This window comes from Kogia breviceps, chromosome 3, assembly GCF_026419965.1.
Source record: "Kogia breviceps isolate mKogBre1 chromosome 3, mKogBre1 haplotype 1, whole genome shotgun sequence".
NCBI classification, from domain to species: Eukaryota; Metazoa; Chordata; class Mammalia; order Artiodactyla; family Physeteridae; genus Kogia; species Kogia breviceps.
The window spans coordinates 24,008,375-24,025,641 of NC_081312.1; the positions used below are offsets into that span (position 1 = coordinate 24,008,375).

Below are 17,267 nucleotides of genomic sequence, written 5' to 3' on the forward strand. Positions count from 1 at the left end.
TGGCATCAAATATTTGTCATTAGAAATAAACACTATTTATATAAACACATTTCTATAATGCAAAGGCTGAGAAGTAAATACATCACATTTTCCTCTAGTAGACTGAATATAAAGAGAAGAATCACTCCCATGTGAGTACACTTTAAAAAGAATTTAAATCCCCATCATCTAAATATCCTAACCATCACCCTCTCAAAGCACAGAGGTGATGCACGAGGGAGGAGATGTGGGAGCATGTGTGTATGTATAACTGATTTAGTTTGTTGTAGAGGGAAAACTAACACACTATTGTAAAACAATTATACTCCAATAAAGATGTTAAAAAAAAAAAAGTATATAATAAAAATAAATAAATAAATAAATAAATATCCTAACCAAATTCTTAAGACCCTTTGAACATGTGGGTTTTAAGAACCACGTTCTCAGGAACAACTAGACTCTGGAAGTGCAAGTTCTCTACATAATTACTTTCATTAGTGCCAGTTATTAAGAAGACTGAAATTTATCTTTCAGATTCCCTCTCCACCAATCTTCCTCCCAGACACTAAGCAGTCACACTTAACATACTTCCTTTCCTCAAATACTACCAGCTTCATAGGTTCCAAAGAACTAATGGCATTCTGCTCGTTGGAACTGATTATCACAATCACCATGATTAAGATTTTGGTCTAATCGCCTAGCGTTCACAGCTGAGTCCATTATGGAGGACCCCTGGGTAACTGGATAAATATAATAATGTTACTGAAATACGACTTCTTGTTCAGTTAAACTCCACTGGAGATCAGTAGGCAGCCATCTTCCCACGGCAGGCAATAATTAGCACATTAGGCCACTCAGATAATAAATCAGTACTCTACAGTTCTCTGTTTTTGTTTTGGTTTGTTTTGTTTCTGGTCAAGAATGAATAGGGAATGAGAGGTTGGCTGTGGGTCTTCTACTATCTGGGCCTCAGGTTCAAAGTTAAAGCAGATCAGTGTCAAACTTGGCCTGGCCTGATCTTAGAACCTCAGGCTCAAAGAGTTTTGAATTGGGGAGAGATAACTAAAGTCATCTATCTACTATAAATAGTCCATCATGAACACTGAATTAGGTTATACTTTACTACTGCAGATGAGTGGATTTTAAAATGAGTTAATTATCTACAAAGTTAAGATTATATATTGATATTCTGATAATGACAGAGGCTGCAATGGTTGTGATTTTCTTCCCTCAGTCCTGTGAATGACAAGAACCAAAGATTCCCCCGGCTAATAATTCTTCCATATACCAGGAAAAAACCAAAAGTAGGACCTGAGATTACTGAAGGTTCCAGAATCCTTCACAGTGCTCTTAGAAGCCTGTACAAGTATTGCCTTAAAAAGTCCTGATATTTACAGGAAAGGTAGTAGGCCCTCTGAAACTTACTTAGGTTTCTGGCTGAATTACACAGACCCAAAATCACGGACATGTTAAAATTTAAAATTAGAAGAGACAGAACATCACTGCTGTTTGGATAATCTAATCCTAGTAACCCTTCTACCCACATCCACTCAACACAGTTACCATCTACTCTAGAGGAAACTATAGTTACCACCACAGGCAGATTGATTCTATAGGGAACAGGATGAATATACAACAGAAGTGGTCCTTAATCTACTCAAAATTCTACTTGTTTGATTCATTGATGACATTTTGCTTCAAAGGAAGGTTCACGTTTCTAACTTAAGCTGCTACCCTGAACTTCACAAAAACTATTCTGTTAAGTCCAACACTCTGCTTTACATCTATTATTTCTAACCCTATTAACAAAACTGGGACTTTTGCAAGGTACATATTGTGAGGTTGTGTAGCATTAATTGCCAAAGGCCACCCAGTTAGGAAGGAAAGGAGCAGGATTTGAACCCACTACTCACTCTCAAGTCCATATTAATCTCTTTTATGTGCTGAGTCATGGTGTCTCTCAGTTCTGAATATAAATGTAGTGGGATTTTGGAGAACTGATCAATATAGACTAAAGTGGTCAGGGAAAACACAAAGGAATAGGGGAGATTTGAGCTGGACCCTAAAAACTGTACAGGGTTTGAAAAGCCATGTCAACAGGAGGGAAGTTTCTCAGAGGGGAGGAATGAGAGTGGCAAGGGTGTAATGACCATAGAATATGCTAGTGACGGTGAGGACACTGGCCTTATTCGAAGGCACGGTAAGCCATGAATATGAAAGAAAAACGAGTTCAAGAGACAGATTTTAAAAAGCAGATTACCGAACACCTTGAAAACCAAGCGTGGGATTTTAACTACATCAAGAGGGGGCCGTAGAAGGTTCACGGGCAGAGGGGTGATTAGACAAAAACGGTGTCCTGGGACGATAAGTCTGGAATGGGTACGCAGCAAAGATTTCAGAAATAAAAGCACGCAGGCCAGCAACGGGGAGCTCAAAGCCTGCCAAAGGAAGCAGCCGGAGAATCATCTTTCACGCACTCTATGTCACCCAGGTGATTTTCACTACCATGACTTCGAAAGAATTTCAACAGAACACTCCTCCCTGCCTTACTCTATGTCTGATGAATCTGCCACCAAAACGTTCCATGTGACAAGTAACGCAGCTTTAGGAAATAGAGCCACAAATCAAATATTGCCTAGGAAACCAAATGTAACTAAATGCAAAATGTTACCCCATACTGGGAAAGAGCTGTGAGATTTGGTTATAGCTGTGTTTATTGTTCATTAAACTTTATATAAGAAGAAAATATGCTAAATTAATTCAAATGCAAATTGAATAAGTTAGATGTTGGAAAGACATGTGGTGTGTTGGGACTGGAATAAAGCCCCTACCAACGCTGAGAGTTTGTTTGGCTAAACTTACATGTTTTAATACATTATTTTCCATTGGTTCCACTCCCATGATTTTTCATGAGTCAGGGACACACAGGTTCGTGTGATGATGTGTGTGTTGAACTGCAGGCCCTTTGCCAAAGGTCCCCCAGTGCCAGGTCACTGGTGTGAGCTTTAACTAGATGATACACTTGAGCGCACCAGCACGAAGGAGCCATCTGGGAGTTTCAGGCAGGGAGAGGAGAAAGAAAGATTACTCTTAAGGAAAAATAAATCCCAGATGATGTCTCCCTGCCCAAATCCTTCTTCAGAGATAAAATTATACCCCAAATATTGAGTACTCAGTTCAGATAAAAGGGCTTTCTGCTAAATATCCTCAACAGCAGACAGATACCTGATCTGCGGCTCCCTGACACACAGAAACAAAGGTATTTGGATAGAAAAATTATTTCAGAACAATTGGGAAAAAATCCTAAAGGAAACTTTTATTTATTTGTATTATGTATATATGTACAGGTACTTACTTTTATTTATATAAATATGAATTGGTTTTACTCATATAAAGATATCTGGGTAAAATTGCAGTTTTACAGTTAGTTGAGGGCTGATTACAAAAAACATCCAGTGAACTGACTAGGAAATAATGCCCAGAGTCAGATGCTGTTGTTTCTTATCAATGCTCCTGAAAGTGGCTGCAAAGAGTCTACTAGGTTTGGATGAATTCTCCCACAGAGATATAAAAATTTTGAAAACCAGGGTGTACAAAAATCAAGAAACTTTTTGTGTTTTACATTTTTCGTTATACAGTGCATCTAAATTCTTCAATCATGTATTATGTACTAATTTAGGTCACATAAAACTCAGCAGAAATTGATGAATGATATTAAAGCAGAAGAGTTCTTCTGTCTCACTAGACCTCTAGAGTACTAGAGTGTTTCTAGAAATCTCATCATGTGAAATAAACCATAACATCTCTCTGGAAGCAAATGCCATGGAAAAAAACTGGAACTCAAGAGGCTCCTTCCCTATACACATTTTAAGGGCTCTTTCCCTCAAACTACAATCCACTGCAAAACTATTCCACTTATATGTAGATGCATCTATGTATAACTGCTCAGAAACTGCAAGGCTTTCTGTGAGAAGGGATAAGGGCAAGAGAGAAAAGAAATAAAAACATCTTGACATTTCCATTTTTCATCCAAAGAAGAAAACTGCATATTGGGATGCTCATTATAATTCCTGCATGCCTAAAAGCATTCCTTCTGGCAAGAAAACACCTAGCCCTGGTAGAGATGCTATTCATCTCATGAAAAGAACACTAGGACCTTTGCACAACTCAGACTCTGAAAATATGCAAGGCTCAGTCATTCACTCAACAAATATAGTTTGAGCATCTATTATGTGCTTGACACCATGCATAGCCTGAAACAAGGTCATATTAAGTAATTGGTAAAATCATGCATGTTTTTTCTTGTACTTTTATGCATTTTCCAGATTGTCAACAGTGAGCTTGTATACCCTTAATTATCAAAAAAAACTCAGTTAAAACTAAAAAGCATCAACAATGCAAGGTCCCTCCTTTATTTCTTTTTGTAGATATGCGTCAAAACTAAGTACACGAAAGCATCTAAAGATCAAAATGAGGACGGTCAACAGGCAAAACACTCCCTGGCATAGAAACACCTCCACTTTCCTGAAGAATCCAAATTTTTTGTTTGAAAACACTTCTTAATTTCATTTGGCCAAGAGACATGGATCAGGCGGCAAAGATCCACAGGACAAAGGTAGGTGAGAAAACAAACTATAATTCTAGGTAAAGAATATAAGAACTGCTAGCTGCAAGAGCCAAATCCATCCCTGCACCCACTGAGCTTAATCAAGTGTTAGCAGAGAGACTGGAGGAAAAAAGCAATAGGGATCTTATAAATGAAACTCAGATGAAACACTTGATGGAGACACATTTGCAGGTATTTAGCTTGGTGCAGCTTCTTTTGCTATAGAAGGCTGTTTGACCACAGAAAGTCTATAACTGGAGTTGAAGGATATCCCCCCCACACACCAAAAAATTAATTAATTAATTAATATTAAAACCAGGTTCTAGAATATTCTAAGCTACCAGGACTGTTCCAGAGCTAATGCAAAGCATTAACTCATCTCTAGAGGTTGTGGTTTAAATCACAGCACACTAGGTGTTATGTCATCAAGCCTACCTTTCCCTTCCCCCAATGTCAAAGTGTAAAGGTGAAGTCAAGTAAAAAGAAACAGGTTGACACCCACTTCCAACCTCAATAGAGTAATAGTGATTGGATCTGAAACAACTGACCTGAAACAAACAAGAAAAGGACAACAAATGTGAAACAATGGCTTGCAAGACACTGGACATCAGGCAAAGGACAGTGATTCCTGAAAGGGAGAATGCAAACAAGGTGAGCTGCAAGATTGCCCTCGTTTATGGCCTTGGAGGACGTCTGCACCATGGCACGGGGAAGGAACCCCAGGTACAGCCTGGCAGACTCCTTCAGATGGGGAGATGGAGCCGAGAGTCAAGAGAGAGCAAGGCAGCCAGAATGCACAGGGACGTGGATGCATCCTAAACACATTCCATGGAGCTAGAGAAAACAGAAATAAAAGACCCCATATTGGGCGATCCCATTTATACATATTCAACAACAGACAAAACTCATGTATGCTGATACAAATCCAAGCAGTAGTGACCTCACAGAGGAGAAGGAATGACTAAAAGAGGCTCGAGGGATCACTCTGGGAAGATGAAACTGTCCTTTATCTTAACTGGGGTGTTGGTTACATGGCTATAAACATTTATCATAATGCACTTAAGATCTGTGCATTTTGCTGAATGTAAATTTTACCTCAATCAAAAATTGCCCCCCCCCCCAAAAAAAAAGGTAACAGAAAAAAATAAGGGAAGGGAACCAAATTATATTTATTAGCTCTACTTTACAAGAGAAGATAAAGTCATTTGCATCTCTTTTGCCTTTACATGTAAATGTTAATAAATGGAAATGAAAATAAATGTAGGAAATTATGTCTATATTAAAAAATACATTAAAATTGTACCTGTATGTGACTAACAAGGTAATATAAAATTATCCTCTGTGAACCAATAGACTCTTAGTGGATTACTACCATCACCATCAATAAGTAACTAGCCAAGCAAACCAGAAATAAATGGGCCATAATTAAACATAAACAATAAAAACAGTCTACGAGGGACTTCCCTGGTGGCACAGTGGCTAAGAATCCGCCTGCCAATGTAGGGGACACGGGTTCAAGCCCTGGTCCAGAAAGATCCCACATGTCGCGGGGCAACTAAGCCCGCGCGCCACAACTACTGAGCCTGCGCTCGAGAGCCCGTGAGCCACAACTACTGAGCCCGCCTGCCACAACTACTGAAGCCCACCTGCCTAGAGCCTGTGCTCCACAACAAGAGAAGCCACCACAATGAGAAGCCCATGCACCGCAACGAAGAGTAGCCCCCACTGGCCGCAACTAGAGAAAGCCCACGCGCAGCAACGAAGACCCAACTCAGCCAAAACTAAATAAATAATAAATAAATTTATTTTAAAAAAATAGTCTACAAATACAGCATGCTGAAATGGCTGAAATGAAATTAGTGAGGCCACAGATTGCAACAACTCAAAACAATCCCTGACAAGCTACAGGTCCCAGAAGTGCAGAGACCATTTCTCCTTGAACCATAAGTCCAAGTGTCAACTGGAACTTGTAGAAATGAACGCTTTACCTGTGAGTCCCAGCTCATTTCATGCAGGGTTGTATAAAACAAAAGCTGCAAGCAGTCCTGGCTCTTGCTGAATCTATATGACACTGTGTGTGTATTATTATCAGCAGTACAGTAGATTTTAGGTACAAAATAACCTCTTCTTGATATCCGGGGCATTTATAAGCAAGAGTGATTCCCATGGGCAACAAGCTAGCCACAACCTGCATCTATTAAACTGTTCCGAAGAGTATCAATACCTTCATCCTCACTCTAAGAAGACTCTGGGTTTAATTGCCATCGCCTGGCCTTCTTTTAGACACACTGGATATCTGTGGGCCCAGGAATGAAACACAGATGCAAAGAAATAACTTGGAGCATTCCTTTTGAGGCTGCCCACTCGTGAATGCTTCTTTTGTATCTGTCTTACCTTCTGGATCTTGCTGACCATGGCTCCTCCCAACCTCCCTGATTTCTCTGGACTCAGCCTCTGCCTGCCTAGATCTACCAAACCTGCAAAATGGCACCTGTTTGATGGGACTTCTGATCTTACTACCTGAGGAGATCAATCCTAATGTTGCCCCCTGCCGCCATAACAATGTAAACACTAGACTATACAGTGTAAGTGTTGCCATGAAAGTAGTAAATTTCTGGGGCTAATGTTAATCCCTATGTGTTCAGATGAGTGCTTATTAAGAACATTCCTTGAGGCACTCGGGAGACCTTGGCAGTCAAGAGGCCAGACTATGCGGTCAAATGTAAATCTGAGTCTTTTGTCTCCCCACCTAACAGTTTTGGGACCTCGAGCAAATCACTTGACTTCTCCATGTCTCAGTTTCCTCACCTGTGAAACAGGGATCATAATATCTTACTTTCTCGGGTTGTGTAGATGACAAAATGATACAACGAACTTAGCACAGTGACCCGTACACAGTTAAGTGGTTAAAAAATAAAAAATAGGGCTTCGCTGGTGGCGCGGTGGTTGGGGGTCCGCCTGCCGATGCAGGGGACGCGGGTTCGTGCCGCGGAGGATTCCGTGTGCCGCGGAGTGGCTGGGCGCTGGGTCTGCGCGTCCGGAGCCTGTGCTCGCAAGGGGAGAGGCCACAACAGTGAGAGGCCTGCGTTCCGCAAAAAAAAAAATAAATAAATAAAAAATAAAAAATAAATAAATAAAAAGTAATGGTATGAGAGAGATATTCAAGGTAAAACATGATTTGTAATTGAACAGAGCATAATATTGTTAACAAAAATTATCTAAAACTTAAGAAAAAGCCTAGGAAAGACACGTGTCCTCTCAATGCCATATAGGGATATTGTTTAACATATCCACACAAGAAATACTTAATTCTATGGGAAAATGTACCTTTGTTTGACATACATATTTACTATTAAGTAAGGCACAGTCTTTGAGATGATAATTAACCTATAGATTTTTGTTCAGTAAAGACACAATGTTCGGTAGAAAAGATAACATCAAAAGTTAAAAGCTGGGCTTCCCTGGTGGTGCAGTGGTTGAGAGTCCGCCTGCCGATGCAGGGGACACGGGTTCGTGCCCCAGTCCTGGAAGATCCCACATGCCGCGGAGCAGCTGGGCCCGTGAGCCATGGCCACTGAGCGGGCGCGTCCCGAGCCTGTGCTCCGCAGCAGGAGAGGCCACAACAGTGAGAGGCCCGCGTACCGCAAAAAAAAAAAAAAAAAAAAGTTAAGAGCTCTTTACCCTGTGAGACATTCACCAGGTTATTTAAACTAAATTTGTATTTTAATATTCTTTTTAATTCCTATAAATACCAGTTCTTCAAATAATCTTTTGCGATCTTGTTGTTTACACTTCAACCACATTGCTGTTTCCCCCGTTAAGGAGTTAAATACATTTGGCACACATTCTATTCTATTCATTCTCATTTATATGAGTTATGTTTTAACTTTATGAAAATTGCATTTGTATGAGTCATGTTTTAACTTTCTGAAAACTATATTAAAGAGTAGCTAATGGTTCTGTAGGGGCTATTACATGTCATGTCCTGAACTTCACAATTATGAATCTGACTTACCCTTACAACACTCTTATGAGATGGAACATATAAATATTTACATTTTAGAGACATCGAGGTGTTAATTAATTACTAGCACCAAGGTAACACAGCTATTAAACAACAGAGTCAAGATTTCAACAGAAGCCATCCACTCTACATCAACTGTCTCATCCACTATGCTTTATTACATATATTGAAATTGCAGTAAAGTTAAAAAAAAAAAAAAGATGGGAAATCAGAAGATGGTCAACTGAGAATGCAAATATAAATATTTGGGGCTATGAGGGGATATTCTGATTCTAAATCTATAATATCTAAAGATGTTCTTACTAAATGGCCCCGTCTGAGTGTTAAGACAGAAACAACTGAAGTGTTCAGAATTCCAGAATGTGATAAAATAAAGAACACAGAGCTTCTCTTTTCCAAGCCTATATTCTTATGTATCAATAATTTGCTTGTCTGAGAAGACTTGCCACCTGGAATTTTAAGCCCTCTGGTCTAGTAATTAGTGCAGATGTTCACTGTGATTATTTCTCATAACGACTAAGTAGTAGCAAATCTAATAATAATGTGAGCTTTCACGTCAAACAAACCTGGATTCAAGTTCTGACTCAGCTACTTCCTAACTGTGTGACCTCAGTTTTCCCACTGTGACAATCAGGACAACAGTAGTATGGTATTTCTTAGGGACTTTGGGATGATTAAGGGGACAGCATCTTTATAAAGGTCATAGTAGAACGTTAGGATTTGACAAATATCGAGGGATTTGACAAATATCAAATACTATTAGTTATAATAAAAACTGTTACTACTCCTATTTATGAAGTACTGATCACACTCCTTGTGCTGAAACAAAGGAGGCTAATTCAATTTCATAGTATTAGAGTTGGAATTGGCATTTAAAGCAGTTTGATTCTAAAGCTAATTAACCTAATGACTATACTATGAAGTCTTTTATAATGTAATAAGTTATATATATTACAAATCAAACTTTTAAAAATATGGTTTATTGTAATTAAATTTCCAAGATAAATGTCTACCAATGGTTCAATGAAATAAGATTTGGGCCCTACTAGGCCTACATCTAAGATCCAGCAAGAGATTCAACACAGGGGATTCTTCCCCAGTGAACTGGGCACCATCACGTGCATTCTACTGAAGAAAATCAGAAAATCTAACGTTTTTTACACTTTGAAAATGCGTATCACGCAATGAGAGCACAAAGTTTAACCTGGGTGTAATTTTAACCATACAAATGCTTAGAGTACAGACTGGGAAGAAATCTGGTAATCACAACAGCATTTTTCTAAATAGGTAGGTGTGGAGCTGAAGCCACACAATAACGAAATACCGTGTTCTGACTTCGTGCCAGAATAGGCAGGAACTGAAGAACAGATTCCCTGAGGGAAGAAATGACCTGCTCCTTAGAATGGGAGCCCTAAGATCTGTGGCAGGAGGGACAGCCAGCTGGAGACCCCAAGGAGAATTAGTCACTCACTCATTCACTCAACGTGCATGGACTGCTGCAGGCTCTGTGCCGTCTCACGGGGGGAGAGGGAAAGGAGCCAGCTCCTGTCTCAGAGAGAAAGGAGAGAGCTGTGGGGTGAGGGAGCTCACCCCACACAGACACCCACTCTTCAGAACTAAGCTCTAAAGGGCTTGACCACCCCGAGGAAGGAATGCTTCCCTCCAGGTCCCTTGGAGCCCATTGAAGAAGGGCCATCGAGGCCCCGTCCCTGACTCAGGTGGCTTCCAGAACCTCCCCTGGCTCAAAGAGGGTTGCTGGACAGGTGAAGCCTGAAAACTGAGGTAGGAAGTAAACACATTACCAAAAACATGAATATATCGTAGTCTGATATCCTGGGAAATTATTGCTATAAATATAACAACATAGGCTCGTAACATAATGCCAGGGTACCTATATGGACCCAAGAGACAGAATCAGCATACACACACGTCTGTCCCCTCCCTACACAGTCCCACCCCACTCCCAACCAAGGGAGGGGTCTTTGAAAGCTCCCCTGATCTCTGACAGAGACAAGTGTTGGCACACGGGTTTCTTCACAGGTACGACACCTGGGCAAGAATATGCCCATGCGATTTGCTAAAGCTTGGGGGGAAAAAAAAAAAACCAGGAGGAAACAGCCAGAACATTAACAGTGGCTACAGTATATTTCTCTCTGCTTGCTGGAATGCCACTTTTCCTTTCAAACCCTAGTTCATGCCATATTTGCTTAGGAAGTATTTACAAACTTTTCAAGACTCATTTGTCAATGAAAACTTTTCTAAAAGCAGTAGGCTCTTCTTAATGGAGTCTCAACCCCAGGGAGAATTGATCTCACTCCACTTTATGACCTCTCACTGTATACTGTTCATATTTCTATTACAGCACGTTCATATGTGTCTTCCCCCATTAGACTTTAATGTCTTTAAGAACAGGATGTATCTTATTCATGATCATATCTGCAAATAAGAAATGTCTGGTGAGTGAATAAATGAGTAAATGATAAAGTATGTTCTAAGCAGAAAATAGATGTCTTAATAGTGAACTTATCAAACATGGCCTAGTTGCTGGACAGGTAAAGCCTGAAAACAGAGGTAGGAAGTAAGCACATTACCAAAAACATGAATATATTGTGGTCTGATATCCAGGGAAATTATTGCTATAAATATAACAACATAGGCTCATAACATAATGCCAGGGTACCTATATGGACCCAAGAAACAGAATTAGCATACACACATGTCTGTCCCCTTGTTTGTGCACTAAGTAATGTGCATATTGCTTATTTTTTTCTGAAGCCTGAATGGAAAATGTGTTTTTTAACAGATTTAATCAATATACCAACCTACGTTAAAAAAATAAATAAACCCACACAATAAATAAAAAGCAAAAGGCCAGTCAATAGCCAACAGTGCAGCTTAACAGCCATTCCAGCAGAAAACTGTCTGAAAAGGCGCATCACATGCCACTGTCTGCACAATCCACAGTGGCTTGCTATTGATTTGTTGCAAGCAAAGAACATCTATTATCACACGCCAGTATGAACCAAGCAGTTTCTCCAACAAGTAGCCCACAGTGTACATCGAGCAATGTAGTGTGGGCAGCTGGCTGCTGAAGGTGGGCTGAGAACCCACATTTATTCCCTTCTTTTCACCCCACAAAGCCATTATAAACATCCGATTTATAAATCCAAGAACTTGATGTGTGGACTCACATGCCACAGACTGCCCCACATTCACTTCTGCAGGGCACAGAAGCAATAACGAGATTCCAGAATTATACAACGCAAAACAGTTGCCATGAACAAGCCTAAAGGTAATAGCTGTGAAGTGTTTAAAATCGCTGTTTTCAAAAAGTCCTCCTAAGTGAGAACTTTTTCGCATATGTGTGGGAATGTGCAAGTGGTCTGGGTTGGCTGAGACCTTGTGTGAAGTTGTGAAGAAGAGAGGAAGTCAACAATAGGTTTGTTTACCAATGGGGTTGGCGTTGCCATTCAATACAGGAAACGGATCCTGGATTCACCTGATGGTGTAAGGTCTACAACATACTGAAATTGCTCAGACTCTCTGTCCTGATTTAAAATACCAATAAGAACCCAATATCCAAAAGGAATCTCCTTTTACAAGGGCCCTTAAAAGGTTTCCTTCCTTTTGTTGCACTTAAAATGTAACCCCTACAACATGTCATTAAGTTGTATGCAGGTGGTGCTCGCCCTCGGGGAAATCAGCCTCCCTCTGCTTTGCATTTTTCAGAACTGAGGATATTCTTTGGAGAACGTTACTTGTGTGTCCTTTCACGGCTCTTACTGGACCTTACATGAACTCAAAATTGCTTCTGGGATGATTTTGTCCACTGCAGTTTCAAACCAGCCTGAAACATCACCTGATGAAACTCCCTATGATTTTACCATTACATGAAATGGTGGAAAGTCATGTCTTAAAACTAGATAAGACAATTAATAAATCAATTATACTTGAGTTTCCAATCAGATGATTTTTGTTTTCTATCCAATACAAGGAAATCACTCTCATACAAGGTGACCAGCTACAGAGAATACATGTCATACTTTCACAACCACTTATATCAGTTTTACAGCTATCTTTGTAAGAATGAACAAGAAATTTACCCCACTGGCTCCATCAACCCACCACGTTTTCATAAAGAATGACGGAATAAACTTGAAACCATCCCAGCTTGGTCTATTCATACTAATAAACAAGACACAATTTTTAAATGTAAACTCTACTCATGGAGGCCGTATCTATGTGACAGCACCTCGAAATTGTCAAACAAATGCCAAACCTAGCAAACAGGCAAGAAAAAAACAAAGGTTATAAGGCGATAGAACAAATTCTAGAAGAAGTGAGCAAGACTCGAAAACGCAGACATTTCTTTAGAAACTTGCAAGTCATGTCCAGATATAATTAACCTTTCTATATATGATGGACTGAGCACTTTATTTTGAAAAATACCATAGTCTAGCCATTTCCCTTTTGAACAAGTTTCAATTCTTGGATATGCAATAATAAATAGAGATGTTTTCATTTCTGTTAATTGAGGATCAATCTGCTGTCCTGAGAAACTGCTCAAGGAAAAGGAAAGTATTCAAACGTTTTCCCCCACAAAAACAACTTTAGCCATTAGACTGAATTTCTAACCAATTCACATGGTCTTATGACAGTATTCTAGGGAATATAATTTAGTTTAGACATATGCAACATTCTACAAAACGTGCTATTCCCAAGAATTGGGTAAAGGCCAGATTTCCTTGATGTCACTCCACTTACAATGCACGGCCCATTTCTGTTATTTAGGTCAAAGGCAGGCCACCTGTGACATGCGTGTTACCAAAGCAAATATTAACCACCTTTGTGCTCTCTCATAGAAGATGCAATCTCTGCTTTTCTCTATATTCCTTCTCTTTCGTCCTTCTTCATCCACCATTCATTTATTTTACTCTTTCTGCTTTCTTTGCAATTTTCCCCACAGCTTTTGCCAATGATAAGCGTGAGCCTTTTTCAAATCTGCTGGCGACACTGAGGGTTAATACTCAACTCCTGATGCAAACAAAGCTACCATGATTTGCTAGCAAAGGTAGGCACACAGAGTATTAGATAGGTAACATCATCTTGAAGTTGTCTGTGGAGTAGCACATTACAACTCTAAGGATCAAGGTTGATACAGCAAAGAATAACCTATGACGTAAAGAATTGAGACTGATTTTTTTTAGGTGGAACAAACTGGCTCTGATGCGAGTTCCCAAAGTGAAGTTACCCCAAGTACTTTAATACAGAGACATTCATTGTAAAAATTTTAAGCAACCTACCATTTTGATATATTTGGTTGGGTTTCATTAAAAGTTTACATCTGAACTTCATAGTTATATCACGTGTATCTGAATTCCATATATTCCCCACATTCTGCTATTAAAATGTACTTGCTCACATATCCATATAGCCATCCAGTCACAGAGGCCTTGGTCCACTCTCCAAGAGAATAGGCAAGTAGATTATTTTAACGATTTGAGCTCAGAAGTCTTTGACAATCGAAAATTCAACTGCACTGTTTATAGAATAACATTCAAAATACATTACCCTAAACCTGGATGTCTTAGAAACATTTCTGAAGGATGAGAAGCTATTGCCACAAAAGAACGCTGACCTTTCCCAATCCTGGTTCTGGTACTTCTTCACACACTGACAAACTGTTCAGGTCAGATCATGCAATAGTTCTCATCCCAGATGGAGGCACAATCTTTTCTTGACAAAATCAGAAACAATCATAGAAAACTGGAAAGAATCCTGGTTGATTTTTAGCAGAAAACAATGCCCAGCCAGGGTGGCGGAAAGGAACTTTTCAGTGAGCAAAAAATGCATACATACCTTCTGAAGATTGTGCCTATTCACCGCAGTTAGTGTAACGTACCTTTCTGTCTTTCCTTTGTGCAGTCTCTTCCTGACCATGTTTTACTGGGAGTGGTATGTATGTGTGATATGGAATAAACTTGTGAGGATAGAGAAGCATTATGCTACCACTTAGGAAAAAAGCCTCCCATGCAGACAAATTGGAGGGAAAAGAAAGAGCATATAGAACAATTCCTCAGGGACTCTGGATGGGTCCATCACTGCCTGTTTCAGAGTGGAAGAGTATTTCCAAATCATAAATATGGAAACAGGACTTTCAATAAAAATACTACCAAATAATTGGAAAGGGCCATCTAATGCCAAAGCCGTTTGCAAACAGTGTGTCCTTTGTATTATAAATCCAGAGGCAAATGCTTAAACCTAGATCAATGAGGTTCAAAGAATTTTCTCTCTATATTTCCAGAATCCCCACTTGTTTCTCCTTAGTGTATCTTAAGAGACTGACAGGGTACATAAAGAAAAAAGCCTATGAAAAAAATGGAAAACAGGACAGGAGACAACTGTACACATGAAAAAAGTTGAGAAATAAGTAATCAAGGAAAACCAAATAGACATGACAGAGGTAGCATTGTAATTGGCGCCTGCTCCCACTTGTACAAACTGTAATGTAACTTTAGTATTTGCTCAGATAACATTATGCATCTTTTTTATAAAACCAACTGATGACAACTATGAGTTCGGGTTATAAAATAAACTCCTACCATGAAGGCTGCATTTAGAAGATGAGAAGGTCAGCAGGACCCAAGCCAGGGCTTTTCAACAAATCACTTTGCAATAGGTATTCAGAAATTTCAAGTGTTTGCTCATTTCTAAAAGTGGCCATGTTAGAAGGACGTGGGGACACAGGCTATAGATTCCCACAGAACTGAACTCTCTCCACCATCAGTGCTAGAATCACCTTCATGAAATCAGTCTTCTCCTAGAATTAAAACAGCTGATGAACCCGAAGCATCACTAGTGGACAAAAATCACAACTGGCTCTCTTCCAATATGAAGCAAATAACACAGATACATAAATAAAAACATACTCACAAAACAGAAATATATATATATATATATATATATATATAAACAGAATGACTATGTATATATAAACTAAACATATATCAATAAATTTAGCCAGAGGGAATCTCTGCCTACATTTGAAAGACACTTGATGATGCATTAAACATTTCTAGTTGGAAAAAATAATAAACTCTCTTAATGTCTTCATCATTTGGAAGGCCTAAGAAATTCTCTAAACACAGACTTTTTGAAAAAAACAGCTACATTCCTTAAATGTCCTCCAAGTTCTAGGCAATGTAAGTGGGAGAGTCTCAAAATTGCTATCCAGATGATTTAATTAATGGAAAACTGAACTCCTTGGAACAAAAATATTGTCATAATTGTTTTGTTTGTCAAAGGTCATCTAATCTAAAGAAAACAGGAAGTAAATGGAAAAACATCTAGTATTGTTGAACAAGAAATGTCACTTTGCCATTAGACCATTAGTCCTTTATTTTCCCAGTTTCTGGATGAGAAATTGCTTATGAATCTTTCAGAAGAGCCATCCTTTTACATAATGTCCCTTATGGTTTCTCCAAACCTCTGAACTCTTTGAAAAATATCCCAAGTATGAAAAGGTTGTACTCACGATCATTGCACTGGTTTCCAGAATAGGAGGTCATGGAACAGTCGCAGGTGAAGCCTTCCCACTGCTGCATACAGACGCCCTGGTTGGCGCATGAATCCTCCTGGCAGGTGGTACTTGGTCCTAGTAATTCATAAGAAGAGCAGGAAAGAAGAAAAAAGGAGAGAGAGAAAAAAAGTGTTAAAACTAATCAAATTCAAAGCAATCACTTGAATTTACTATTCTCATGCCCCAAAACATTCAAAGACACAACCGCCAAAAATGTCAACTCTATATCATGCAAGAATTCACTACAAAGACAACAGAAATACACATTTAGCCACAAACTATCAACAGTTACACACAGAAGGGAGAGGGCTGAACACACTGTTCTCTTTTGGCAGACTTTGCAAAAGAGCTTCATCTCTACCATTCAAGTAGAAAGATATCTCACTTGGAGCACGGTCTTTCTAAATGAACAATGCTAAAGCAGAAAAATGCATTGCCATGATTCTTGTGAATTAAGGCACAAAAGTTCTTACAGTCTACTTCGTGACACTAGAAAGACGTGTGATGATAATGAGGAGGAGAAGGAGGAGGATAAAGCAGCCAGCATGTATTGTTGTTTTGTAGGTGATAAGCACTTGGTCTAGGTTATCTCATGAAGCTCGCCAGTGGCCCTAAAATGTAAGGAATTGTGATTACCTCTGTACCACAGATTTTAAAAACTAAGCTCACAGGACTGAAATAATTTATCCAAGGTCACACATTGGATAATTAAAGGATCCTGATGTCCAACTTAGATAAACTAACCCTGAGACTAACTACCTCAGTGGTTCTTAAAGCATAGTTTCAGACCAGATCACCTGGGAAGTTGTTAGGAATACAAATTATAGGGCCACCCCATACCTACTGAATTAGAAACTCTGCGGAGAGGTAGAAATCTGTGTTTGCACAAGCTTCTAGGATTTTATGATGTAGACTAACGTCTGAGAACGAGAGTGCTGCACCACACTGCTGCTATAGGTTTACAGAAGAATGTATTCAAACAGAGTGTGCATATACCAGAGGGTGTATTTGAGGTGTAGGAAGAAAATATTAGAAATTATGCTCATTTTCTTTAAGTATACCTATCTTGGGGACATTCT

At 39.3% G+C, this 17,267-nt stretch overlaps 1 protein-coding gene across 27 annotated transcripts in view; it reads right to left on the bottom strand.

The window, feature by feature from the left end:
* The window catches only part of NRXN3 (neurexin 3), a 1,710,573-nt gene that overhangs the window by 872,430 nt on the left and 820,876 nt on the right, over positions 1-17,267 (bottom strand). For all 27 annotated transcript variants that reach the window (XM_067027973.1, XM_067027953.1, XM_059057591.2 and 24 more), the window contains one exon: positions 16,144-16,263. In XM_067027973.1, the coding sequence (XP_066884074.1) occupies positions 16,144-16,263 (120 nt within the window). The remainder of the gene's footprint in view (positions 1-16,143; positions 16,264-17,267) is intronic.